A 27,278-nucleotide genomic window follows, 5' to 3' on the forward strand; every position below is an offset into this window, starting at 1 on the left:
TACGTATATGAAATCGTAAAATCGTATTAATTATGAAGTTTTATCGTGTCGATTTATTTAAATACTTGTTATTTAGATACTTTTTCTTTAATAAATAATTTGTAAAATTATTTTGATTTTCTGTCTTTTTTTTTTTTTTTTCATAGATATTAATGAATGCGAAGTGCCAGCTATAGCGGCACGTTGTGTTGAGAATGCAGAATGTTGTAATCTTCCGTCAAATTTTCTATGTAAGTGTAAATCCGGATATATAGGCGACGGTGAGGTACATTGCGAGGATGTCGACGAATGTACTATACCTGGTGCGTGTGCTAGCAATGCCTTGTGCCATAATATTCCTGGTAATTATACCTGTGCATGTCAAGATGGATTCACGGGAGACCCTTATGACAACGTAAGTTTTTTTCTCGTCTTTTTTTTTCTTTTTGTTTTAGATCTTTTTTTGAATTAATGATCGGCTAAGATAAGAATTTATTTCATTATAAAGAAAATTTCCAACTATCTTGTAGTGTATCGACATTAACGAATGCAATTACGAAGGAGCGTGTGGTCGTGGTGCACTTTGCATTAATTTGCCCGGTGCTCATAAATGTGAGTGTCCCGAAGGGTACGACGGCAGTCCCGACGATGAGTGCATTGATGTCGACGAATGTTTGAGAAGTCCTTGCGGACGCTCAGCTCTTTGCACTAATCTACGTGGTAGTTTTAGATGTTCATGTCCAGAAGGAATGGATGGTGATCCATCGACGGGTTGTCACGGTGAGTTAATTTTTACATCTAGCAGAGTTGTAGGCATATTATTAGTATTTTTATGTGAATATTAATTTATATGTATAAATATACATAATGTGTACATATGTATACATAATATAAGTTTGAATGACGCAACATAGATATATCGTAATTTTAAGGATTCTTTTTAATTTTTTCTTTTTACTCAGAAAGATCGAAATGCTTTCATCGATTATTAATCGTAAAATCTGAGTAAAAGTTTAAAATTATTGAATCGTTATGAAAGATCCCGTTTTATGATTCTTCTTATTCCTTGATGTCCTCTTACGAGATTAACTCTAATGCTTCGATAATAGCGATATTTACCGGTAGTACGGGTTTTAGCAATTACAGTAACATTATAACCGATAAAACTTTAAAAAGAGCTTCGTGATTCATGACGTGCATTATCTATTATAGTCGCACGTATAGTAAATGACGATTGAGATTGATGTGTGTAAGATTTATTTTTAACTTGCATCGTTTGCAATGCTAAAGACTAAAGCAAAAACTAAAACCACTAACCGATTACTAATAGATATAAACGAGTGTGATACGGGCACGCCCTGCGGAGCAGATTCGGATTGTGTAAACACAGAGGGTAGTTTCGAATGCAGATGCCACTTGGGTTATCAAATGGATTCTACGCAACGTTGCATCGACGTTAATGAATGTATCCATAACGACGCTTGCGCTGAAAATGCAAGATGCATCAACGTTCCCGGTTCATACAAGTGCATATGTCCTCAAGGTTTCATCGGTCAAGGCATGACCTTGTGTGAAAGTCAGTCTTTCCCTCTACTAAACCTTTTAATTACATTAATAATTATTAATATTCATCCTTACGATTAACCATGTTAATAATTAATAGATGTGAACGAATGCGAGAAAAATCCTTGCGGTGAAAATGCTGAGTGCACCGACACGATTGGTAGCTTCATTTGCAGCTGTAAAGCAGAATATACGGGCGATCCATTCAAGGGATGCAGTGGTTAGCACTTAGCTTTGAGTCTTATAATTAATACTTTACCGACCACTCGTTTGTCTTCTTGGAAATTTAAATATACCTAATTCAGGTTTTCTCTTTATTCTAACATTCTGTGAAATTTAACTAAAAACAATTAAATTTCAATTGTTAGTCGATATTTATGGTCTATAAAGTGTTGCTACTGTTTAATAATAGTGAAAATAATAATTAATTGTTTTATATATTATGTTTATTTTTTAATGTCATAACAATTATATATTAGAATATATTTTATCATAATATTTACTATAACATTATAGATATCAACGAATGTAATGCATACGAAAATCCTTGTGGTACGAACGCTATTTGTAAAAATGCAATACCAGGATACGAATGTATATGTCCACCGGGTTATAGTCCCAAACCTACACCATCTATTGCCTGTGTACAGGTAATGTTCTAAAAATGTATGAATTAAAAATTTATTCTAATTGTAATAATTCATTTGCTATTTGATATTACTGTCTTATATTCTTAGACCGACGTAACGACCTTATGTAAATCAAATTTCGATTGCGTGAACAATGCGGAGTGTATCGAAGGTCAATGTTTCTGCAAAACTGGATTTAAAGCTGTAGGTGCTGAATGCGAAGATTTGGACGAATGTCTTACGAATCCTTGTGGTCCTGCAGCAATTTGTACCAATGTAAGGGGTAGTTATCATTGCGAATGTGAATCTGGTTTTATTGGAACACCGCCACACATTCCTTGCAAAGGTATTTAATTATGAAATAAAAAAATATCCCGAGTGAAACTAAACTTTTGCCTAATAATTAAAACAATTTTAATATTTTTTTTAGCACCGTGTGATGAAGTAACTTGTGGTGAACACGCATTTTGTAAAGCTGATGTTCACGAAGCTTATTGTATTTGTGAAGATGGCTGGACTTTCAATCCGAACGATATAGCAGCAGGATGTGTCGGTAAGAAAAAAAGAAATTTTTTATAAAATAATATGTACTAAATTAAAAATAGACTGCAACTTCTCTCTTATTTTTCTTTCTTTCTTTTTTTTTTTTTTTATACAAAGATATAAACGAGTGTGACGCGATAAATGGACCCTCTGGAAGATGTGGTAAAAATGCTATATGTACTAATACACCCGGTGGTTTTACTTGTCACTGTAAATCTGGATTTTCTGGGAATGCATTTAAACAGTGTATAGGTATAAATAATAAAGTTTGTAATATAAATTTCTATTATATAACAATCTAAATGTTTACATGGTTTTTTATATTATTAGATGTTGACGAATGCTCACGATTAGATGCATGTGGTCATGGTGCAACATGCTCGAACAATGAGGGTTCTTACACATGCAATTGTCCAGAAGGAACTATACCAGATCCTGATCCTTATATAAAATGTGTAGGCGTAGTTACATGTGATATCGACGACGATTGTCCTGGAAATTCAATTTGCGATCCACAAAAACGTTGTTTATGTCCTGAACCTAATGTTGGAAATGATTGTAGACGTATGTTTTATTATTTATATTTTTTATATTATTTTATTCAAAAATATTTAGTTTTCATTTTATTTTTTATTTTTTATCAGATCCTTGTGAAGACCTATCTTGCGGACCAAATGCACATTGCATGCTATTGAATGATGTTGCGACTTGTCTTTGTAGTAACGGATATACAGGAAAACCTGGTGTAAAAGATGGTTGCAGAGATATAGATGAATGCGCGATAAATCCATGTCCACAAGGTGCAGTTTGTAAGAACGAAGCTGGTTCTTTTTCGTGTGAATGTCCAAGAGGTACAGAAGGAGATCCGTATAATGGCGATTGCCGGGAATCAAATGTGCCGCATGTATGTGGCCCTAGTACACCCTGTCCAGCTGGTGAACAATGTATCAAGGATGAATTTATCGGTAGCAGCGTGTGTATATGTCAACGTGGTTATACAAGAGACAGTGAAACTGGTAAATGTAGAGATATAAACGAATGCATGGAACTTAGGGAAAAACCGGCTTGTGGCGTCAATGCTATCTGTAAAAATTTACCTGGAAGCTATGAGTGTCAGTGTCCATCTGGATTCAACGGCAATCCCTTTTCACTTTGCGAAGGTAACGAAAATATATCTTAAATCTTGAGTGAAAAATACGATTATAAAATTTGTATAAATTATTGAATGAGAATGAATTTCTTATTACAGAATGTAACAGCATAGAATGTCAATGTCAGCCACCTTATAAAATTGTAAATGGTAAATGTATGTTAGCTGGTTGTTCAAAGGGTGAGAAATGTCCCAGCGGTGCCGAGTGTATAACGATCGCAGGTGGTGTTAGTTACTGCGCTTGTCCTAAAGGTTACACTACAAAGGCAGATGGTTCTTGCGAAGGTAATTTCTTATCTAATCTAAATAAAATTATTCTGATAATTATTATTAGTTAATAATTGTTACGATATTATGTACAGATATAAATGAATGTATCGATGGTCATCAAGTCTGTGGTTATGGAGCAGAATGTATCAATCTATTGGGTTCTCATCAATGCGTTTGCCCTCGCGGTTACGGTGGTGATCCTTATAATGGACTTTGTTCTCCAGCTCAAAAGAGATGTACTACTGATAATGAATGCAAAGCTAACGAGAAATGTGTACAACCAGGAGAATGTGTATGTCCTCCACCATTTTATACAGATCCCTTTGATGGAAATCTTTGCAAGAGTAAGTTGTCATATCATTAAGAGATTTAATACTTCTTTCATCATGTTATTTACATCTGTATGTGTGATTCGTTTATCTTATATAGATCCTTGCGATCGATTCCCATGTGGTATAAACGCAAAATGTACACCAAGCGATCCACCAAAATGTATGTGCGAAGCTGGATACGAAGGCGATCCACAGCATGGTTGTATTGATGTAAATGAATGTGCTAACAATCCTTGTGGACCTGGTGCATATTGTTTCAATACGAAAGGTGGTCACAATTGTGAGTGTCCCAAGGGTATGGTAGGTAATCCTTATACCAATGGCTGTAATGGCGTACCTGTCGCAAGAACTGAATGTACATCGAACGACGATTGTGAGAATTATTTGGCTTGTGTTCATGGAAGTTGTATTAATCCCTGTGACAATATACGATGTGGACCGAATGCGTACTGCGAACCCGATAAACATGCTGCATGGTGTCGTTGCGTGATTGGATTCACCGAAGGAAGTAATAACGAATGTGTATCACGTGAGTAATGCATATTTTTGTTTTTAAAGAATAGTCGTTTTATTGATGCATCAGGGTTTATATCTTTTTCTATTATACAGAATGTGATGGTTTTGTTTGCGGTGCTGGTGCACAATGTATCGTCAGTTACGACGGACCAACTTGTAAATGTATCGAAGGTTTTATGGGTAATCCATTCCCCGGGGGACAATGTGTGCCGGATGTTTGTTCTGCGGAGATTTCATGCGCTGCACCTAGTATTTGTATAAGTGGTCGATGCAAACATCGATGCGAAGGCATTGTATGTGGTGTAGGTGCTACTTGTGATCCAGCTACTAACAAGTGCGTTTGTAATCCTTATTTCGTTGGTAATCCCGATCTACTTTGTATGCCACGTAAGTAATAATTATTATGGTCTGTTTAACTTTTTTTTTTTATTTTAATATTAATTTTATTAGAATAATCAAAATTAAAATAGATTCATTAGAATTTTTGTACAAACAGCTATTGCACCACCGACTTGTAATCCGGATTGTGGTAAGAATGCACATTGTGAATATGGACTTCAAGAATCTAAATGCATCTGTAATCCTGGAACCAGTGGTAATCCTTATCACGGTTGTGAAATTCAACATAAATCCGATTGTTCTACCACGGTTTGTGGCAAGGACGCTCATTGCAGTACAGGAATCAATGCCGTCGAATGCGTTTGTCCACCAGGATATGCTGGAAATCCATATATTCAATGCTTCGGTTTGTAAAAACACTTAAAGTTATAATTGGATTGTTTACAAATAATTCATAATTTGTACAATAGCAGTGAATGTTTGTATTCTTGTTTTAGATATCAATGAATGTAATGGCAATGCATGTGGTACCAATGCAGTTTGTATTAATACAATAGGAAGCTACGATTGTCGTTGTAAAGAAGACTTTTTTGGAAATCCTTTTATTGGTTGCCAACGAGTACAAACAAGTCCTTGTACTGATCCATCCATTTGTAGCTGTAGTGAAGTGTTACCTTGTCCGTTCGAATATACTTGCGTTGATGGTAAATGCATCAACGAATGTACCAATATTAAATGTGGTCCTAAATCAATTTGTCAGGATGGAGCTTGTGTTTGTCCACCAGGATACATAGGAAATCCAAATGATCACATCAAAGGATGTCTTTTACGAGGTCATTGTTCCAACGATTTGGACTGTGAAACTCAACAAATCTGTTTCCAAGTTGGTAAAGGCACTCGAAAGTGTGTTGATGCTTGTAGTAAACTTCAATGTGGACCCAATGCTTTATGCATTACTCAAAACCATGTATCATCTTGTTTGTGTATTGATGGATATCAAGGCAATCCTAGTAATCTCATCGACGGATGTCAACCATCTAAATCGATAATAACACCAACTTGTACCGATGATTCTGATTGCCAAACTGGTTTTTCATGTGTTGTTCTCGACAATGGTGCTACAGATTGCGTAAATCCTTGTAATAAAGTTGTGTGTGGTGCCCATCAAACCTGTGTGCCTGACATAGTTCCAAATCATGCAACATGTAAATGTCAAGAAGGATATGAATGGAATCCAGTGTTGTCTTCTTGTGAGAAACCATCAGTGCCTAATTGTATATCGGATGATGATTGCCATTCAACAGATGCTTGCAGACCTGATGTACTTGGTGTTCTTAAATGTGTTCCCGTTTGTTCTGACTTTACATGCGTTTTGAATTCTCATTGTGTTGCCGAACGTCATCGAGGACGTTGCGAGTGTTTGCCAGGATATGTAGGTAATCCAAACGACCGTAGAGGGTGTGTACATCCACGTACTAATAGATGTTTGAGTGATAGCGAATGTTTAGAAGATCAAGCTTGTAGATCTACCACGGAAGGTAAATTATGCTCATTTTGTTTTCATATTATATTTTTTTATTATAACTTCGTGATTGAATAAGTTCTTTCTTTTTTCTTTTCCACAAAGGTACATTGACTTGTCAACCAGTCTGCAATTTCATTACCTGTGGTCCAAATGCACTTTGCATTGTGAACAATCACGTTGCCAATTGTGAATGTCCACCTGGATTATATGCTGGAGATCCTAACGATCGTAGCAAGGGTTGTCACGAAGTACCATGTGTATATAATATTGATTGTCCACCTACGCAACTTTGCAATCGCCTTACACACACGTGTTATGACGCATGCGATGAAAATGCATGTGGTATAAACGCTGTTTGCATTGCTGATGACCACAAAGCAATCTGTCAATGTCCTCCCGGCTTAAAGCCTAATCCCGTTCCTGATGTTGAGTGCGTTGCAATAGAAACTTGTAATCCAAATCCTTGTCACCCATCAGCATTCTGTGTTCCGGGAGCATCTAACAATCCTACCTGTCAATGTCCTCCTAATTATGTAGGTGATCCTTATGGTAGTGGCTGTCAGCCAGAGGGCTATTGTGTTAGCAATAAGGATTGTCCTGCACACTCAACATGTTATAAACATCAATGTATCAACCCTTGTGAGAATGCTTGTGGAGCCAATTCTGTATGTGAAGTGATAAATGGAGAACCAGTTTGCAAATGCATCCATAGATTTATTCCTTCATCAAAGAGTCCGGAAGATGGTTGTGTTCGCTCTACGAATTATTGCAGCACCGATTCCAATTGTGTAGACAGCGTTTGTCTTGATGGTCAATGTATAGGTATTGTTTATATATTTTTACAAAGTAATTGTTTATTTTAGTATTAGTTTTTTAGGATTGTATTACTATAAAAATTTTATGTATTATAGCTGTGTGCAGATCTGTTTCTGATTGCTCTGATGGTGAAAAATGTATAAATAACAGATGTTCAGTACCTTGTGTTACCCATTCTCAGTGTCAGCCTGATCAAGCTTGTATGAATGGAGCGTGTATCTTAGGTTGTCGAAATAATAAAAATTGTCCGTCTTATGAATCGTGTATAAACAGCAAATGTCAAGGTATAACGATTACAAATATAAACTTATTATAAACTTATAAAATAATAGATAGGTCTATTAAAGATTGTTTATATTTTAGATCCGTGTAAAAAGAAAGATGTTTGTGGTCCAAACGCTGTTTGTAGCTGTGTCAATCATGCAACAATATGTTCCTGTCCATTAGGATTTCAAGGCAATCCAATTCCAGAGCAAGGTTGTGTTAGAGTACCAAATACATGCGAAGGTCCACAAGATTGTCCAAGTCAACATGTTTGTGTTTCTGGATTATGTCAATGTCAATGTAAAGAACAAAACAATTGTGCACAAGGAGAACGTTGTAAAAATGATGTCTGTGTAAAAGTATGCTACAGTGATAGTAATTGTTTACCTGGTGAATTATGTGTTGATGGAACATGTGAAACTGGTTGTTCTTCTGATGCTAGTTGCAAAGTAGATGAAGTGTGTATTAACAATAAGTGCAGGTATGCATTTCTACTTGTATTTTAATGTTTAGTATATTTTAAGATTATTACTTTAATTATCGTATAATATTTTAGGTGTAGCCATGGATTCATCGCCGGTCCTGAACATTGTTTAGATATAAATGAATGTGAAGAACATCCATGTCATCCTAGTGCAGAATGTCTTAATCTTCATGGATCATATCGCTGCGTATGTCCGCAAGGTACCGCAGGTGATCCAGTAATATCAGGATGTGTGGTACCACATCAATGTACTTTGGATACAGATTGTCCAGAAACACAATCTTGCATTCAGCATAATTGTTCAGACCCGTGTTCTTTTGTTGATTGCGGTTTAAATACTATTTGTACTGTTGTTGATCATGCAGCCACTTGTCAGTGCCAACCAGGCTATATCGGTGATAGTAGTGGTTGCTTTAAAGTAGAATGTCTATCAAACAATGATTGCCCATCTGATAAATATTGTAATCAGGAAACCAATAAGTGCAGTAGTAAGTATATTACAAAATTATATTTAAACAAAAATTTACAATCATTGTATATATTCATTTATTTTCTAGGTCCTTGCAATCAGGTAAATTGTGGCTATGGTAATTGTGTATCTATTGATCATACTGGTATATGCAAATGTTATCCTGGTTTTGTTCTTGTGGATGATATTTGTGTTGATGTCAATGAATGCACACAAAATGCATGTCATGCAACAGCAATGTAAATATTAATTATGTCATATATTTATTAAAAATATATGTATATTTTAATTACATATATAAATCATTTTTTATAGCTGTCAAAACACAGAAGGATCGTACGTTTGCGTTTGCCCACATGGATTGGTGGGTGATCCGATTCAAGCAGGTTGTAAGCAACCTGGTGATTGTTTCGCGGATTCTGACTGTCCTGCCACAGCTGCTTGTGTTGATAATAGATGTACAAATCCATGTGATACATCAACAACTTGTGGGAAGAATGCAAAATGTTTTGCACGAGGACATGTACCAATTTGTCAATGTCCTGACCAAACAACAGGGGATCCATCTGTAAGTTTTGATTAGACAATTATATCGTATTATTTATTTACATTTAATTATTATTATATATAAGAATTATGTTGATATGCACATTTTTTTATGTTTGTTAGGTTGAATGTGTTTCTTTAGAATGCAATTATCATAGTGATTGTGGTCAGTCAGATGCATGCTTTAATCATAAATGTGTAGATCCATGTTCCGTTTCGAACGTTTGTGGACATGGTGCTGATTGTTCTTCGCTTAATCATAGTGCAGTATGTACTTGTCAACCTGGTGGAACAGGCGATCCAAATCTCGGTTGTACACCAGTACAATATTGTAAGACAGATTCACAATGTGCAACAGGTTCAGCTTGTAATGGTGGTATATGTACAGGTAAGAGAAGTAGTATTAGTTTTCATTAATTTATAAAATAGCAATGAATATACTGAGATCTTTATAGAATATTTATTTTTTAAACACAATACGAATTTTGCAGCACTTTGTAGTACTACAAGAGATTGTATTGGGGATCAACTTTGTATTAATGGACTTTGTCAACCTACATGTAAAAGTAATTCTAGTTGTCCAGATTATCAGTATTGTCATAATAATATTTGTATTCAAGAATTACGCTGCATATCTGATGACGATTGTTCTTATGATGAAAAATGTATTAAAAATAATATCGGACAGGTACGTTCATATTCTTACATCGCTACTTTGCATTTATTATAAATTATTTATTTTTTTTTATAATTCCATTTATTTTTTATTAGGCTGAATGTCGTAAAGTGTGCGATTTAACATTTTGCGGTCGAAATGCTGAATGTAAATCTGATAACCACGTACCTTCGTGTTCTTGTCAATCCGGTTTCTTTGGTAATGCTAAAGACGATAAAATAGGTTGTCAACCTATAGAATGTGAAACAAATGATGAATGTAGTGACGAGAAGATTTGCGACTTATATAAGTGCAGAATTGCTTGTCTTGCACATAATCCTTGTGGAGTGAATGCTATTTGTACTGCAGAGAAACATACTCAAGTAAGATTAAAAGAAAAATTATATTGTTTTTATGATATCAGTTATAATCTTGAATTAAATTTATACGAGTACATGTGATGATAAGAACATTATCTTTTTTATGTAGATTTGTACATGTCATCCTGGTTATACGGGAGAACCAACAAAAGGTTGTACATTAATTGATTATTGTCTGGCTAATACTTGTGCTCCTGGAGCCTTATGTGAAAATTCTCGAGGATCTTATAAATGTCTCTGTCAACCTGGTACTGTTGGAGATCCTTATAATAGTGGTTGTCAACAACCTGTTGAATGCTTGCTAGATGATGACTGTCCATTAACAGCGAAATGTATTAATATTAATAATATACCAAAATGTTTTGGTACGTATATTATATGTATATTTCATTACAGAATTAAAATGAACAATATACATTAATGTCTTTATAAATTTTAGATGTTTGTGGAAAGATACAGTGTGGACCAAATGCAGATTGCGTTGCGAATAATCATGCTGCAGTTTGTCAATGTCGATCTGATTATGAAGGAAATCCTAACAGTTTAAGTATTGGATGTCGTCCAAAATCTATTCTCTGTTCATCAGCTAATGATTGTTTGGCCAATACTTATTGCTACGAGGGTATTTGCCGACGTAAGTTTTATTATTTCGAAAGTTATTATTTTTATTATCTTTTATTTATATAATAAATTATATTAAATGTATAATAAATTATATAAATAAATAAATATATATATATATATCTTTGCAGCATTATGCCAATCGGATGAAGAATGTAATTTATCTGACGTATGTTTAAACGGACAGTGCTTAGATCCATGTGACATAAGAGCAGCATGTGGTATAAATGCAGAATGTAATGTAAGAAATCATATCAAACAGTGCAGTTGTCCTCTTGGATTTACTGGTAATTCAGAAGTTGAATGTGTGAGATGTAAGTTAATAATTTATTTATTGAATAATATATTAAAAAAAATTTATCTTTTCTTAATCTATAAAAATAAATATTTATTTTTTAGTACCGGTTTCTTGCAGTGGAACTAATGATTGTAGCGAAGGTAATACTTGTCGTGATAACGTATGTTTGCCAATTTGCTCTACGGACAACGAATGTGCATTTAATGAAAAATGTATATACGGAAATTGTTTGTTAACCTGCCGACTTGATAATGACTGTTTCCTTGGTCATATTTGTTTGCAAAATATGTGTTCTTTCGGATGCCGTGTAGATGAAGATTGTAATGCAAATCAAGCTTGTATATCAAATAAGTGTGCCAATCCATGTGAAGTTACTCCATGTGGTCCAAATGCAAAATGCACTGTTTTTAATCAACGTGCTACATGTTCCTGTCCTTCTGGATTTATACCAAATCCAACAGCTAAAATTGCTTGTTTAAGACTACCAGGCCGAGTATGCCAAGCGAACAGGGATTGTGACATAGGAACAGCTTGTATCTCTGGAGTTTGTACGCCTGTTTGCTCTACAAACGCAAATTGTTTGAGTAACGAACGGTGTGATAGTTCAGGAATTTGTAAATCACTTTGTCGAAGAGACGAAGATTGTAGGAGTGGTGAAATTTGTGAAGGACTTATCTGTGTTATTGGCTGTCGCTCGGATATAGAATGTCAAGATAATTATGCATGCATAAACAATCAATGTATAGGTCAGTTGTTCATCTAATAATCCTATATCTCTTCTCATAAAAATAATACAAAACTAGTCGTAGTACAAAACTGAACAAATCATATTAATTGTTGGAATGTATTCGTTGATATAGATCCATGCACCTTACCAGATTCATGTGGAGTTAATGCAAAATGTTCAGTTGTTGATCACCGAAAAGTATGTAGTTGTCCTCCACGATTAGTTGGAGATCCATTCATAGGTTGCAAACAAGCATTCCTTCCTTGTGCATCTGAACAAGATTGTTTATCTGGTCAAACATGCTATGGAAAATCTTGTTATACGAAGTGCAGAAGGTAATATGATTTTCATAATTATATTGGTGAAATAGATAAAAGGTAAATATTTTTATTAAATAATTATTTAATATCTTCTAGTGACGTAGATTGTTTGAACGATGAGCGTTGCGATAATGGAATTTGTAAAGCAATTTGCAATAACGATGGGCATTGCGCTAATAATCAAATTTGTCAGAACCGCTTGTGTAACATCGGATGCCGTAATGACAACACTTGCGCTAGGGATGAGTCTTGCATAAATAATAAATGTCGAAGTAAGTGTAGAAAATAATTTAAAAAATAATATTTTACTTTTTGTTATTTAAATTCTGTTATTATCTATAAATTATTTGATTTATTTAATAGATCCATGCGAAGGTGGTAAAGCATGTGGCGAATGCGCTGGTTGTCGCGTAGTTAATCACGTAGCACAGTGTAGTTGTCCAGCTAACTATTATGGCAATGCATTGATAAGTTGCATGAAATCCATGATTCCTTGTGATCATACATGCGAATGCGACGACATAGGATTTTGTAGTACAAGTTGCAACAACCAGAACCAGTGTACTTGTGGAGAAGTTTGTCATTCAGGAAAATGCAGAGTAAAATGTGACAGCAATAATGTTTGCCCTAAGGTATCACTTTAAAATGTTTATAATGTTTCAAAATTTACATTTTAATTTCAATGATTTAATTGTTAACCGTGCAGTATAAATTTTTATTTTAATTTTGATTTCGATGTATTCAGGGATATATATGTGAGTCAGGATTGTGTATGATTGGTTGTCGTACACATTCAGATTGTCCATCTTCTTTATCCTGTACAAACGGACAGTGTATAGATCCTTGCTTATCAAATGGATCCCCATGTGGAATAAATGCACTTTGTCGTGTTTCCAATCATCGAGCTGTTTGCTTATGTCCTGAAGGATATCAAGGAGAGCCAAGTCAAGAATGCTATCAACTAGAATGTCATAGAGATGAAGATTGCGAATCAAATAAACAATGCAGCGAAAATGGTGTTTGTACAAATCCTTGTTTGCAACACGGTATTTGCGGTTTCAACGCACAATGTCGAGTTGTTAATAGAAAGGCACAATGCTCTTGTCCACCTGGCCACTTCGGTAATCCAAAGATTAATTGCAAAATAGGTATGGATTGGTTCTTTTAATTATAAAGATGAAGAAGTACATGAAATGCAATGTAAATTTTATTATTATGTTTTCGTCAAAGGTGGGGATGATTGCTTACAAAGACATTGTGGTGTAAATGCCAAATGCAGAGAGACAGCAAGTGGTTTTGAATGTACATGTGATCCAGGATGTCATGGTAATCCACACGAAGCGTGTTTGTGTGATGGCGGAGAACTCTGTAAAGATGTTCACTGTGGCGTGAATGCCGCTTGTCGTATTTATAAGAATCAACCGCAATGTTATTGTCCACCAAACTTCCCATCTGGCGATCCCATGCATGCATGTAAGTTATATGGATATAATAGTAGAAATTTTGTGTATTAAGTGTGTGAATATAATGCTCACAGATAGATGTTTTATATACAGGATTCTCCATTTTTTTTTTTTTCATGAATATGTATGCGTGAGCGATTCTTATTTTTACGATATATATAATAAAAATTTAATTTGATATAAATAGGTAGCCCAGATACAAATCTAGGAGATTGCAGAACAATTGGCTGTGGAAAAGGTGCAGAATGCATACGGGATAGTACGATATTTGTTTGCCGATGTCCTCCAGGTACAACTGGTTCACCAGATATTGAATGCACAACAGGTAAGAACTGGCCCACTAACTGTTTAACCAAGCAGTTTGATTAATTTTATGTACAGCATTTGTGACTAGTATGCAATACTGACGATTATAGGAACATGGTCTGTAGAATAACCATGTATCGTCTCGTAGGAATTAAACAATATATAGATATATTAATTCAGTGATTTGTTAACATTGAGAGACAGATGTGATCGGATTAGTTGCAATGAATAAGCAACAACACTGGATATCTTTATCTGTTACATTTGTTAGAGTCAGCATACATGTACATATATACAATAGGCATATTGTACATAATTACTTAAGAGAGAACACTCACACATATCTCACACATAACTTTATATGTAGAATGTTTATTTCAGTATCCAATCTGTCTTTTAGAAAGATTAATCTAGCAAAGGAACACTTCAATACTTAAAAGATAGAACTTGAAAGATAAGAAAGTACAAGATTTTAGTGAACACTGTATTTAGTCTAGGATTAATACAGATTGGGAACTGCAAAAGGGACATTCTCATATACCCATGCTTGATATTTGCTGAAATTCACGGGTTGTTATTTTCCTCTCTCTGAATTCTATCAGTGGCTTGTGTTGTAAATATTGCTGCTTGCCGTTTATTTTATTCTAGCCCAAAATGTGTCCTTAAATTTTCGAGAACGTAAAGTCGTTTCTATACTTCTGTCACAGAACTACCCTACTTCCATCATAAATACAAAGCATGTGGTTTATGTTATTTGTGAGAAAGTTTCTTTTCACAGTTCTTATAAATGCTTTTTCTTTTTTTTTCCTGCCCCATCCAATGACCCATCGTTGACACCAACATGATACCACCATCACTATTATGAAATTAGAACGCGAATGCACCAGTGACTTAGAGTGCCCTAATGAAAAAGCCTGCATAAATCTGCAATGTCTGGACCCGTGCGCGTTGCGCGGTGCCTGTGGAATAAATGCCCTTTGCCGAGTGGTTCTACATAAGCCCCGATGCTCGTGTCCACAGTGTTATATCGGTATGCCTCATACGGCTTGTCATCCAGATCTTAAATGTGATAGACTAAGTCCCAGACCTGCACCGAACATTGATTGTTCCCACGACAGCGACTGTCCTGAGAGCCTTTCATGCCACTCCCAGACAGGCGAGTGTCGCGATCCGTGTTTAAGTTCTCAATACAGTTGCGAAGTTAACAAGAGATGTCAGGTGCGAAATCACAGACCCATGTGTGTCTGTAAACACGGCTTCGTCGTCAATGAACTCGGAGAATTAACATGTGCACCTGACACGCTGACTTGCGCGAGAGATTTTGACTGTCCGTCAAATGCCGCGTGCGTCAATGGAAAATGTCAGAATCCCTGTAACGTACGAAAGAAAAAACCATGTCCAGACGATAAAACTTGCGATGTTTTGGACCATCGTCCTGTGTGCATTTGCACCCAAAACTGCAATCCTTCCCTCTCCATTTGCCTGCGAGACAGTGGCTGCTCTCCAGACTTGGCGTGCCGCAACTATCGCTGTGTGGATCCATGCAGAAACTCCACCTGTCCGGCTGATGCCCCCTGTTACGTGGAGGAGCACAAGCCTATCTGCAAGTTCTGTCCCCCCGGCTTTGTGCCAGATACTAAATATGGATGCATGAAAGGTAAACACCATTTCTCAGCACCAATCTATCTCAATCTTATCGTGATTTCGTATGCATACCAATTTCTACAATGCCTTCGCCTTACACAAAACATACGTTTGCTAGTTTTCAGGTGTGTTCTAACATTCAGACAGCAAAATTTACTTTTTCATTTACTTTTACTTACTAATTAGTAATAGTTTGGTTTAAAGTACCAATAGAGAATGTTATGACTTATGAATATGTAAAATGTTTACTTCAAATGATCCGTTAACAATTTTGTTGTCTGGATGCTATGATTGCAGATTCCAAGCCATGGACATATTTCCCATACCTAAAAATCCTGTATTATTATGGTATTATTATACCGTTTTCCTCTTCCTTACAGCTCAAGGATTTTTTCCATTACATCTGTCTCTGTAAAAATCTAATAATTATATTTCTGATTATTAGCCCATGTCATTTTGTATGTGCATGCTAACTTTGATAAAATAGAATTTGTAGAAATCTGTTATCTAGTTTAATCCAAACTGCTTTAATAATTTAACTGATTACCAATTACCCATGTTTCTATAAATTTTATATCTGCAATATAATAATTTATATTACATTCAACGACCATGTTAATTTATCAATGGAAGGTATATTGGGAACTTTCCAAAAACTATTTTTCCAGGTAAAAGGTATATCTTGATGAATTCTGTATTATGATTTTATGTAAGATTTCTTCAATTTTACTTCCTTGTCTTTAGCTGAAAATTAATGGTCAACATTTTCGCAGAGTATGTATATAAAAAATATTCATATGTTTAGGAAAATAAATATCATTATTTTTGGTAGAGAAAATATCACAGAATTTACTATGATACGAAATATCATAGCATGCTTTACTTATGTAGATCGTATCTTATTTAATAAACTTGCTGCATTAATGCTATTTGCATGTTTGCTAATGCTTATGTGCATGACTTTGTTGTAAATTGTAAATATATAACGCAACAATTTCAAGCAGTTTAATCTTGTTTATTTTTAATGAAATACGAAACATATACTATATCTTTTTTGATAAAATATCGTTTGATAAGTTATTGAATGAAAAAAAGAAATTTGTTCAAATATTGTTTAAAAATAAACAAGTAATTAAATCATCGATTCAAAGTTTCATACATTTAGCACAAAAATCACTATATATTTTATATACTTCAAAAAAATAATGCACCATCAATATCATTAGTTAAGAATTTTTTATGTGTAGACACATTATTTTTTATGCATTATCAAATCTAAGGAATGTTTATGGTTTGAAGGTTTTATTGACAAATATAATACTTCGTGATCAGAATTTGAAGGCTCTTTTCGAATTATTTAATATAGATTAGTGCTACCAAAATTGTATTTCATTATTTCTTACTTTCTCTCTCTTTCTCTCTCTCTTTCTCTCACTCTCTTCGATCAAATATTCTATTTATCTATTAAGATTATATATCTCTTTCTATTTTTATAATCAGTATAATACTTTTTATAAATACATTATTAAATTTATTGTCTTCTTTCGAGATATATTTTAATATCAATTTTGGAAAGCATTAGTTTAAATTGTTACATATAGAAATGCGGTTTATCATTACAAGTGTTACCTAACTTGTTATGATTTCGTTAGATCTCAAATGCTCAACACATGGTGATTGTCCTGCCCAGTTGGCTTGTATAGATCAACAGTGTTTAAATCCATGCACTCTTGGCAATCCTTGTGATTTTGTTGAAGTTTGTCATGTTCATGAACATAGACCAGTTTGCATTAAAGGTATGTTATTAGCGTAATTTATCATTACTTTCAAATACTATTTTAATTAATAACGTTTTTAATTCTTGCAGATGAAGATATGAATCAAGATTGTCCTTATTGTCCTCCTGGTATGCAATGTGATACAGCTACAAAAACGTGTGTAAAAGGTTCGTATTCAATCGAATTGTATACTTTGTATATCATCATACACTTGACTTTATTTTTACAGCAAATTTGTTAGCTGTAAATATGTATATATTGTGATTATTTACGAAATGATTTAAAACATAATGAAGCTTTATACATAGCACAGATCATTTAATCACTTTACTGGAAATTTGAACAAAAATGATGTAAAATCTGATCTCTTTAAATTCTTGTTATTAACTATATTACTTTTTAAATTTATGTACTCTCTTTAATACTATTATGTGTGCACATATACATACACACACATATATATATATATATATAGTTAATTTCCGTCACGTGCTGAATCACTAAAAGAGCATTTCACTCTTTACTACAAGCAAAGCAATAAAAAAATCTTTTCATTTTATGTCTTTATCTCATGCACATCTTGGGGCTATATGGGCTTTCTCACTCTTTCTTTAGCGATTTGCACTAGCGACAAAGATTGTCCCCTGACAGAGGCATGCATTGGAAATATTTGCCAAGAACCGTGTCTAGTTCGGAATCCGTGCGTAGAACATGCAGTATGCATCAATACAAATCATGGAACAGATTGCAGTTGTGAAGAAGATTATCATGGAGATGGATTTAAACAATGTGATTTAGGTAATAATAATATAAATATAAGAATAAATATAGGAATATATATTTTAACAACAAAAAATTATCTCGATCATTCGTATTCTCAATTTTTCGTATTTTTTAGTGAGCGAGGGTAAAAATATATGCCACTATAATGAGGATTGTCCTCCAAATAAATATTGCGACAGATTAAATAGGGAATGCATTAATCCATGTTTGGAATTGAGTTGTGGTGAAAATGCAAAATGTTATACTGAAAATCATGAAGCACAATGTAAATGTTTATCAGGATATGAGGGAAGACCAGATATTGGATGTAAAGAAATATCAACTAATCCATGTATTCCTAATCCATGTGGTTTGGATGCTATGTGTGAAAATGATAATGGAAATCCTATATGTTTCTGTCCCAAGGGTCTAACAGGCAATCCTTTTGAAGAATGTAGTATGTATTCGATTTGGCATTTATTTTATATCTGAATTTTTTATACACAATACAATTATTTGATTTCCTGTGTATTAAAGACAATGTTGTAATAAAATATAATATTTTAGTTCCAGAAGGAGATCAATGTCAGAAAAATTCGTGCGGTGAAAATTCAGGTTGTCGAGTTGTAAATGGTCAAATTAAATGCTTCTGCTTACCAGGATACGAAGGAGATCCACCACATTTGCCTTGTGCACTTTCTAAAAATCCATGTGAATCATCTCCATGTGGCCTGAATACTCAATGTACTGTTTTAAGTAGCGGATTCGCAAAATGTACTTGTTTACCTGGTTTTATTGAAAGTCCTAACACAATCAGAGGGTGTATACCAAAATCTAGTGTGTGCGAACTTAATCCATGTGGTTTTGGAGCAGTGTGCAATGCAACTAAAACACCACCTTGTTATTGTCCCGATTTTACTGTAGGAAATCCTTATAAAAATTGTTCAGGTAATAAATTTAATATTAATTTATTATTATTTTAATACTATTTATACACAGATCGTAATATTTTATAATTCTAATTTCAATTGTAATTTTTTTGCTATTATTTTGTAAGATTATTAGAATAATACGAAGGTAGACATGGACCTGAAATATGACATTAATAATTTTATTTATTCTTCTTCAGTTCAACCAATGGATACATATGACCCATGTTTAGACACACCATGCGGTAAAAACTCTATTTGTACGAATAATAATGGTGTAGCAAAATGTACTTGTGTACCATCATATATCGGAAATCCGTATGTGGAGGATTGTCGATCAGAGTGTATTTCTAATCAAGACTGTCCCGATCATTTGGCTTGTTTCAATCAACACTGTAGTGATCCTTGTCCTGGTGTTTGTGGTTCAAATGCACATTGTGAAGTATCTGATCACATCCCTGTATGTTCTTGTTTACCTGGGTATAGTGGAGATCCTTTCCGTTCTTGTAAAATAGATAAGTTTCGTAAGTATATAAAATATATGTATAGATTTAATTTGACTTGTAATTTTCTTTGAAACTCATAATATATATATCCTTTTTTAAATTTTGAATTTATGAAAATTTATTAATACCTTTATTTACAGCTGTTCCATCTCAAAATCCATGTTTACCATCACCATGTGGGCCCCACAGTATTTGTCGTATTATGAACGATCGAGCTGTTTGTTCTTGCAGTCCAGGTTATCAAGGTGTACCACCTTCTTGTCGACCAGAATGTCTTGTTAGCTCTGAATGTCCAGAACATCTTTCTTGTATTAATAAAAAGTGCAGTGATCCATGTCCAGGTTTATGCGGATTAAATGCTCTTTGCCAAGTTATAAAGCATAATCCATTGTGCACTTGTCCACCCGATTACATTGGCGATCCATTTATACAATGTAATAGAGAAGGTATATGTGATGTCTTATTTTTAATCGAATGAAATTAAAATTAAGTTTTTCGTGGGAATTATCTAATAGAGTTTATTAATATAGTTCCAGGTCCAAAGAATCCTTGTTTACCATCACCTTGTGGACCGAATGCAGAGTGTCGTGTACAAGGCGATCATCCAGTATGCACTTGTATGAGTGGAATGTTTGGAGCACCACCAAATTGCAGACCTGAGTGTTTAATTCATCAAGATTGCCCTAATTCTTTGGCTTGTGTACAGAAGAAATGTTTGGATCCATGTGCTGGTTCTTGTGGATTAAATACAAATTGTACTGTGCAAAATCATCGTCCAATGTGTCTTTGTTACGAAGATTACGAAGGAGATCCTTTCTCTGGTTGCAGTAAAGGTAAATAATTTAAATAGCATCTTATTTCTTTGTTGGATTTTTATATTTTTATAACAATACACATTGTAGTTATCTTACCAATACCGTTACCATGCGATCCATCGCCTTGCGGTATGAATGCTATTTGTAAAGAAAGAAATGGAGTAGGCTCCTGTACATGTTTACCCGATTATACTGGAGATCCATACGAAGGATGTAGACCAGAATGTGTTCAAAATTCTGATTGTATACCTACCAAAGCTTGTATTAATAATAAGTGCAAGGATCCATGTTTTGGTGCATGTGGTTTAAATGCTCAGTGTCATGTCTATAATCATCAACCATCTTGTAGCTGTTTGTCTGGATACACAGGAGATCCATTAAAATCATGCCACGAATTCATTGGTATGTAATCGTGCTCAAATTAGATTACGAAAGATTATTAACTGTTAATCATTTCTACTAAATATGTTATTATTTTTATATAGACATTCCAATACCAGAAGAACCATGCAATCCATCCCCGTGTGGTCCTTATAGTAACTGTCGTGTGATAGATAATCATGCAGTATGCTCTTGTCAACCAGATTATGTCGGAAGTCCACCTTCGTGCCGACCTGAATGTGTAGTAAGTGCAGATTGCACTCAAAATACAGCCTGTATTGAACATAGATGCAAAGATCCGTGCGTGGGTACATGTGGATTAAATGCTAATTGTCAAGTAGTCAATCACAATCCAATTTGTAGCTGTACATCTGGTTACACAGGAGATCCATTTTTCGAATGTGTCGAAGAAGGTAACTTTTAAACTTTTGTATATACGTGCTCGTTATTCGAAATATAATAATTATTTGAATTTTATTAATAGCTAAATCACCAGAACAAAAACCGAGTGATAATCCTTGTATTCCTTCGCCGTGTGGACCTAATTCTCAATGTCGTGTAATTGATGGATTCCCGGCATGTTCATGTCTACCAAACTATGTTGGTAGAGCACCAAACTGTCGTCCGGAATGTGTGATAAATGAAGGATGTCCTGGTAATTTAGCATGTCAAAATGAACAGTGTGTTGATCCTTGTCCTGGATCTTGTGGAGTTAATACCTATTGTAACGTTATTAAACATAATCCCATTTGTATTTGTAATGCTGGATACACAGGAGATCCGTTCACGGAATGTACTCATATTATTGAAAGTAAGTGATATTTTATATTAAGAAATTCTACCAAGAAAGTATTTCTATATTTTTATAATTACAGAACCAATTACAACGGAACAACCTCGTACACCTTGTAATCCATCACCTTGCGGTGCAAATGCTGTATGCAATGAAAGAAATGGAGCAGGATCATGTACATGTCTGCCTGAATATATTGGCGATCCATATATTGGTTGCAGACCCGAATGTGTAACAAACACTGACTGTGACCGTAGTAAAGCTTGTTTAAATAATAAGTGTGTAAATCCTTGTCTAAATACTTGTGGTGAAGAAGCTACTTGTAGAGTAGTCAATCATGCTCCAGCTTGCTCTTGTATATCGGGTTTTACTGGAGATCCATTTAGTCGTTGCACCCCAATAGAGACAACATCGCAGTTAACACCAACAAATCCTTGTGAGCCGTCACCTTGTGGTCCGAACAGTAATTGTAGAATCCATAATGGACATGCAGTATGTTTGTGTCAACCAGGATTCATCGGAATTCCTCCTTCATGTCGTCCAGAATGCAGCGTCAGTTCTGAGTGTTCACAAAATAAAGCATGCATTGATAACAAATGTACAGATCCTTGTCCAGGAACATGTGGACAGAATACGAAATGCTTTACTGTAAATCATAATCCTATTTGTACCTGTGCTACTGGATACACAGGTGATCCATTCTCTGGATGTTTACTCATAGACGTAAAATCACCACCAAGTGTAGAAAATCCATGTGATCCGAATCCATGTGGACCAAATTCTCAGTGTAGGGTTATAGGATCACAACCGGCATGTTCATGTTTGTTGAACTTTATCGGACGTCCGCCAAACTGCAGGCCAGAATGTACAGATAACAGTGAATGTTATAATACTGCAGCTTGCATAAATCAGAGATGTACTAATCCATGTCCTGGAACATGTAGTGAACAAGCAATATGTAATGTTCAAAATCACGTACCAATATGCACCTGTCCGGATGGATACGAAGGTGATCCTACCCTAGGTTGTATATTATCTCCTTCTCCAAGTAAGTACCATAAGTAATAAATGAGTATTACAGAATTGTTTGCAACATATTTTACGATTAATTGTTTATATAGCTACAGGCAAAACTATAATAAATCCTTGTGTGCCAAATCCTTGTGGACCGAATGCACAATGTCGGGAAAGAAATAATGCAGGAGCATGTATTTGCCCATCTGATCTTATTGGCGATCCATATGACAACGTACAAGGTTGTCATAGAGAATGTGAATCTAATACAGATTGTGCGCCTCACTTGGCGTGTATTGGATTTAAATGTTCTGATCCATGTCCCAACACATGTGGTGTGTTGTCTGTATGCAATGTTCAAGCGCACGTTCCAGTTTGTACTTGTCCACCTGGTTACACAGGAGATCCATATTCAGCTTGTGAAATAGAACAAATACGTTAGTATATATTTAATTATTTTTTAAATGTTATTAATTAAAGCTTCAAAATATATAATAAGAAAATTTTGTTTCCTTTAGGGGCACCACCGATAGATCCATGTTCTCCATCACCATGTGGACCTAATAGTAAATGTCGGGAAATTAATAGTCAAGCTGTTTGCACATGTTTACCAGATTACAAGGGTATACCACCATCTTGCAGACCAGAATGTGTGGTCAACGCAGAATGTCCTCAACATCTTGCATGTGTAAACAATAAATGTGCCGATCCTTGCCCTAATAGCTGTGGATTAAAAGCACAATGTACCACGAAAAATCATAATCCAATCTGTATTTGTCCTGTTGGCTTTACTGGTGATCCGTTTACACTGTGTTCTTTTGGTAAGTAACAAAACAATCTGAATATACTACTTCGAATATATTCTAATATATTTTACGTTATATATCGAATATATACTAATATATTTTATGTTTAAGATTATAAATATTTAAGATATTTAATATATTTTTCTTCAGATGAAAACAATAAACCACTTACTGAACGTCCACCATCTTGCACTCCATCTCCATGCGGACCGAATTCACTTTGTCAAATAATATCTGGAAGTCCAGCATGTTCTTGTCTTCCAAATTACATTGGCGTACCTCCAGAATGCCGTCCAGAATGTATTTTAAGTTCTGAATGTAAAAGTAATTTGGCATGCCTCAATCAAAGATGTCAAGATCCATGTCCAGGATCATGTGGTGTGAATGCACAATGTCATATACTCAATCATATACCAGTTTGTACATGTATTGAAGGTTTTACTGGTGATCCTTTCACACAATGTATTACTATACCACCAAGTATGTAATTTATTAATTTACATTATATTTCCAATACTTTATTTTTTATATTTATAAATTATACTTTCGTTATATTTTTTCAGCAACTGAGAAACCACAACTGGAATATCTTTGCAATAATTTACCATGTGGGTTAAATGCTATCTGCAGAAATAGTGAATGTGAATGTCTACCAGGATATTGTGGCAATCCATACGAAGGTTGTAGACCAGAATGTATTCTTAATTCGGAATGTCCACGTGATAAGACCTGTATCAGAAATAAATGCATTGATCCTTGTCCTGGAACATGTGGACAAAATGCTGAATGTGATGTTGTAAATCATATACCTGTTTGTTCTTGCATTGTCGGATATATTGGCGATCCTTTTGTTAATTGTCGTTTACAACCTCAAGGTATGTTATAAATATCAAATATATCATTTGTTTATGTTAGGACAAATTGTTAGAACATATATTTTATAAACTTCAGTGCCAGAAGCTAAAACGAATCCATGCAGTCCATCACCTTGTGGACCAAATAGTCAATGTCGCAATATCGAAGATCACGCTGTATGTTCATGTCTAGAAGGTTACCTTGGTTCTCCACCTTCATGCAGACCAGAATGTTTAATTAGTTCAGAATGCCCACCAACTCGTGCTTGTGTCAATAAAAAGTGTACAGATCCATGTCTAGGATCCTGTGGTTTGAATGCAAGATGTGAAGTTATCAATCACTCACCGATTTGTAGTTGTTTGCCAGGACAAACGGGAGATCCATTCAAGAGCTGTTTTGTCCAATGTAACTAATCAATTATTTTATAGAAATCAATATCTTATTCTCGCTGATTGTATTAATTATTTACAAATTCAATATTTTTATTTCATTTTTTTATAGACGTAGAACCTAAGGATACTGGAAATCCTTGTAATCCTTCACCATGTGGTCCAAATGCACAATGTCAAAATGTTAATGAAAATCCGTCATGTTCGTGTCTACCTTCGTATATAGGTACACCGCCATCGTGTCGTCCAGAATGTTTAATTAATCCAGATTGTCCAACCAATAAAGCATGTGTAAATACTAAATGCAAAGATCCCTGTCCAGGATCGTGTGGTGAAAATGCGGAGTGTATTGTAATAAATCATGCAGTGACTTGCTCGTGTATAACCGGCTATACAGGAAATCCATTTGTACAGTGTATCCTTCGTAAAGGTAAAGTAGATTATTTTTACCTAATGAAATAATGTTTTATTGTTAAATAATATCTCGTTTTATATTACAGAAGAAGAAATTAATCCATGTGTACCATCACCTTGCGGATCGAATGCAATTTGTCAACAACGTGAAAACACTGGTGCATGTATTTGTATCGAAGATTATCATGGTAATCCATACGAGGGTTGTCAACCTGAATGCATTCTTAGTTCAGATTGTCCAACGAATAAGGCATGCATACGTAATAAATGCAAAGATCCTTGCCCTGGTATATGTGGAATTCAAGCGCAATGTTCAGTCATCAATCACATTCCAACATGTACATGTGTACCCGGATATGTCGGAGATCCATTTGCAACTTGTATACTTCAATCAGAAACACCACTACCGTCTGTTCCTGATCTATGTTCTCCTTCGCCATGTGGACCAAATAGCTTATGTCGTGTAATCAACGAACAGGCTGTATGTACGTGCCAAACTTCCTTTATTGGAACACCTCCAAATTGCAAACCAGAATGTGTTGTTAATTCCGAATGCCCGTTGAATCGTGCGTGCTATAAGTACAAGTGTTCTGATCCATGTCCAGGAACATGTGGAGTGGGCGCAAATTGTAGAGTTATCAATCATAATCCTTTGTGCAGTTGTTCACAAGGAATGACTGGAGATCCATTTTCAAGATGTTATCAAGTATCAAGTAAGTAGAACGTTAAAGTTAATAACAATAATTCTATTATTAAATAAATATTTCGATTAATAATATCTATTAATTATTATTATTTTACAGTAGAATTACCGCCGCCTATTGGTGATCCATGTACACCAAATCCATGTGGCTTGTATTCCGAATGTAAGGTGGTCGATGATCGAGCAGCTTGTTCTTGTCAAAATAATTATATTGGACAGCCACCTAATTGCCGTCCAGAATGCGTTGTGAATACAGATTGTCCATCGAACCAAGCATGTATCTCTGAAAAATGTAGAGATCCATGTGTTGGATCTTGCGGGCAAAATGCAGATTGCCGGGTTCAAAATCATATTCCTACCTGTTTGTGTCAATCAAGTTATACTGGAGATCCTTTCACATTATGCTCACCGATAACAGGTATGATAGAAATTTCTAATGATTAAATAGAAACAATAGTTTTCAATGTAATTATAGCTATGTTAATTAAAACCATTCTTTTTTCAGTACAACCAAACGTACCTGCTGATTTATGCAATCCATCACCTTGTGGACCCAATGCTGAATGTGACGCAGGTGTATGTACTTGTTTTGGAAACCATTTTGGAGATCCTTACGTATATTGCCGACCAGAGTGCACTATGAATTCCGATTGTTCTCGTGTGAAAACCTGTATTAATCAACGTTGTGTCGATCCATGTCCTGGAACGTGTGGTACCAATGCTCAATGTAACGTTGTTAATCATATCCCAATGTGTAGTTGTTCTGCTGGAAATACTGGTGATCCATTTAGTTTCTGTCGGCCATATTTACCAGATGGTATGCATCAATAACTATATTATAAAATGGTAAAAAGAAAATATCGCCATTTGATATTTAATATTGTATTTTGTTGCAGAAATGGGAAAACAAACTTGTTCACCATCACCTTGTGGACCAAATAGCATTTGTAAGATTGTCAACGATCATGCAGTTTGTTCTTGTCAGCCAGGTTTTATTGGTAGTCCTCCTTCGTGTCGACCTGAATGTGTTGTTAGTGCAGAGTGTCCTCTAACACAAGCATGTCTTAATGGAAAGTGCGAAGATCCATGTCCAGGAACATGTGGCCAGAATACAAAATGTCAAGTTGTTAATCATAATCCGATCTGCAGTTGTTCGGAAGGAAATACAGGGGATCCATTTAGCAGATGTTATCCTTTGCCAAGTAAGTTTCTATCCATTTTGTATTCATGTTTATTTTCTTCGATTATTATTTTCAATACTATAATAAATAATTTCTTTACTTTCATTTTCTAT

At 34.8% G+C, this 27,278-nt stretch overlaps 1 protein-coding gene across 2 annotated transcripts in view; it reads left to right on the forward strand.

Annotated features, from left to right (window-relative positions):
• The window catches only part of LOC122633439, an 85,364-nt gene that overhangs the window by 9,701 nt on the left and 48,385 nt on the right, over positions 1-27,278 (forward strand). Inside the window, exons 6-63 of one of the 2 annotated variants that reach the window (XM_043821310.1) lie at positions 147-394; positions 510-759; positions 1,310-1,555; positions 1,643-1,762; positions 2,059-2,192; positions 2,280-2,517; positions 2,602-2,724; positions 2,832-2,966; positions 3,045-3,278; positions 3,359-3,874; positions 3,964-4,149; positions 4,227-4,478; positions 4,564-4,995; positions 5,076-5,369; positions 5,479-5,727; positions 5,819-6,859; positions 6,949-7,668; positions 7,758-7,946; positions 8,026-8,407; positions 8,483-8,898; positions 8,968-9,118; positions 9,195-9,447; positions 9,549-9,813; positions 9,917-10,113; positions 10,197-10,463; positions 10,570-10,825; positions 10,900-11,094; positions 11,213-11,395; positions 11,481-12,125; positions 12,240-12,441; positions 12,523-12,698; positions 12,790-13,058; positions 13,172-13,574; positions 13,657-13,899; positions 14,077-14,214; positions 15,067-15,852; positions 17,492-17,635; positions 17,707-17,784; positions 18,233-18,415; positions 18,516-18,836; positions 18,947-19,327; positions 19,509-19,832; positions 19,955-20,260; positions 20,345-20,647; positions 20,717-21,031; positions 21,115-21,423; positions 21,495-21,821; positions 21,886-22,851; positions 22,925-23,254; positions 23,336-23,638; positions 23,774-24,103; positions 24,187-24,498; positions 24,575-24,883; positions 24,980-25,297; positions 25,368-25,994; positions 26,085-26,402; positions 26,490-26,801; positions 26,881-27,186. In XM_043821310.1, coding sequence (XP_043677245.1) covers positions 147-394; positions 510-759; positions 1,310-1,555; positions 1,643-1,762; positions 2,059-2,192; positions 2,280-2,517; positions 2,602-2,724; positions 2,832-2,966; positions 3,045-3,278; positions 3,359-3,874; positions 3,964-4,149; positions 4,227-4,478; positions 4,564-4,995; positions 5,076-5,369; positions 5,479-5,727; positions 5,819-6,859; positions 6,949-7,668; positions 7,758-7,946; positions 8,026-8,407; positions 8,483-8,898; positions 8,968-9,118; positions 9,195-9,447; positions 9,549-9,813; positions 9,917-10,113; positions 10,197-10,463; positions 10,570-10,825; positions 10,900-11,094; positions 11,213-11,395; positions 11,481-12,125; positions 12,240-12,441; positions 12,523-12,698; positions 12,790-13,058; positions 13,172-13,574; positions 13,657-13,899; positions 14,077-14,214; positions 15,067-15,852; positions 17,492-17,635; positions 17,707-17,784; positions 18,233-18,415; positions 18,516-18,836; positions 18,947-19,327; positions 19,509-19,832; positions 19,955-20,260; positions 20,345-20,647; positions 20,717-21,031; positions 21,115-21,423; positions 21,495-21,821; positions 21,886-22,851; positions 22,925-23,254; positions 23,336-23,638; positions 23,774-24,103; positions 24,187-24,498; positions 24,575-24,883; positions 24,980-25,297; positions 25,368-25,994; positions 26,085-26,402; positions 26,490-26,801; positions 26,881-27,186 — 18,456 coding nt within the window. The remainder of the gene's footprint in view (positions 1-146; positions 395-509; positions 760-1,309; positions 1,556-1,642; positions 1,763-2,058; positions 2,193-2,279; positions 2,518-2,601; positions 2,725-2,831; positions 2,967-3,044; positions 3,279-3,358; positions 3,875-3,963; positions 4,150-4,226; positions 4,479-4,563; positions 4,996-5,075; positions 5,370-5,478; positions 5,728-5,818; positions 6,860-6,948; positions 7,669-7,757; positions 7,947-8,025; positions 8,408-8,482; positions 8,899-8,967; positions 9,119-9,194; positions 9,448-9,548; positions 9,814-9,916; positions 10,114-10,196; positions 10,464-10,569; positions 10,826-10,899; positions 11,095-11,212; positions 11,396-11,480; positions 12,126-12,239; positions 12,442-12,522; positions 12,699-12,789; positions 13,059-13,171; positions 13,575-13,656; positions 13,900-14,076; positions 14,215-15,066; positions 15,853-17,491; positions 17,636-17,706; positions 17,785-18,232; positions 18,416-18,515; positions 18,837-18,946; positions 19,328-19,508; positions 19,833-19,954; positions 20,261-20,344; positions 20,648-20,716; positions 21,032-21,114; positions 21,424-21,494; positions 21,822-21,885; positions 22,852-22,924; positions 23,255-23,335; positions 23,639-23,773; positions 24,104-24,186; positions 24,499-24,574; positions 24,884-24,979; positions 25,298-25,367; positions 25,995-26,084; positions 26,403-26,489; positions 26,802-26,880; positions 27,187-27,278) is intronic. The other variant, XM_043821311.1, reaches the window with a different exon arrangement.

The sequence above is a fragment of the Vespula pensylvanica genome, chromosome 12, assembly GCF_014466175.1.
Source record: "Vespula pensylvanica isolate Volc-1 chromosome 12, ASM1446617v1, whole genome shotgun sequence".
Classification (NCBI taxonomy): Eukaryota; Metazoa; Arthropoda; class Insecta; order Hymenoptera; family Vespidae; genus Vespula; species Vespula pensylvanica.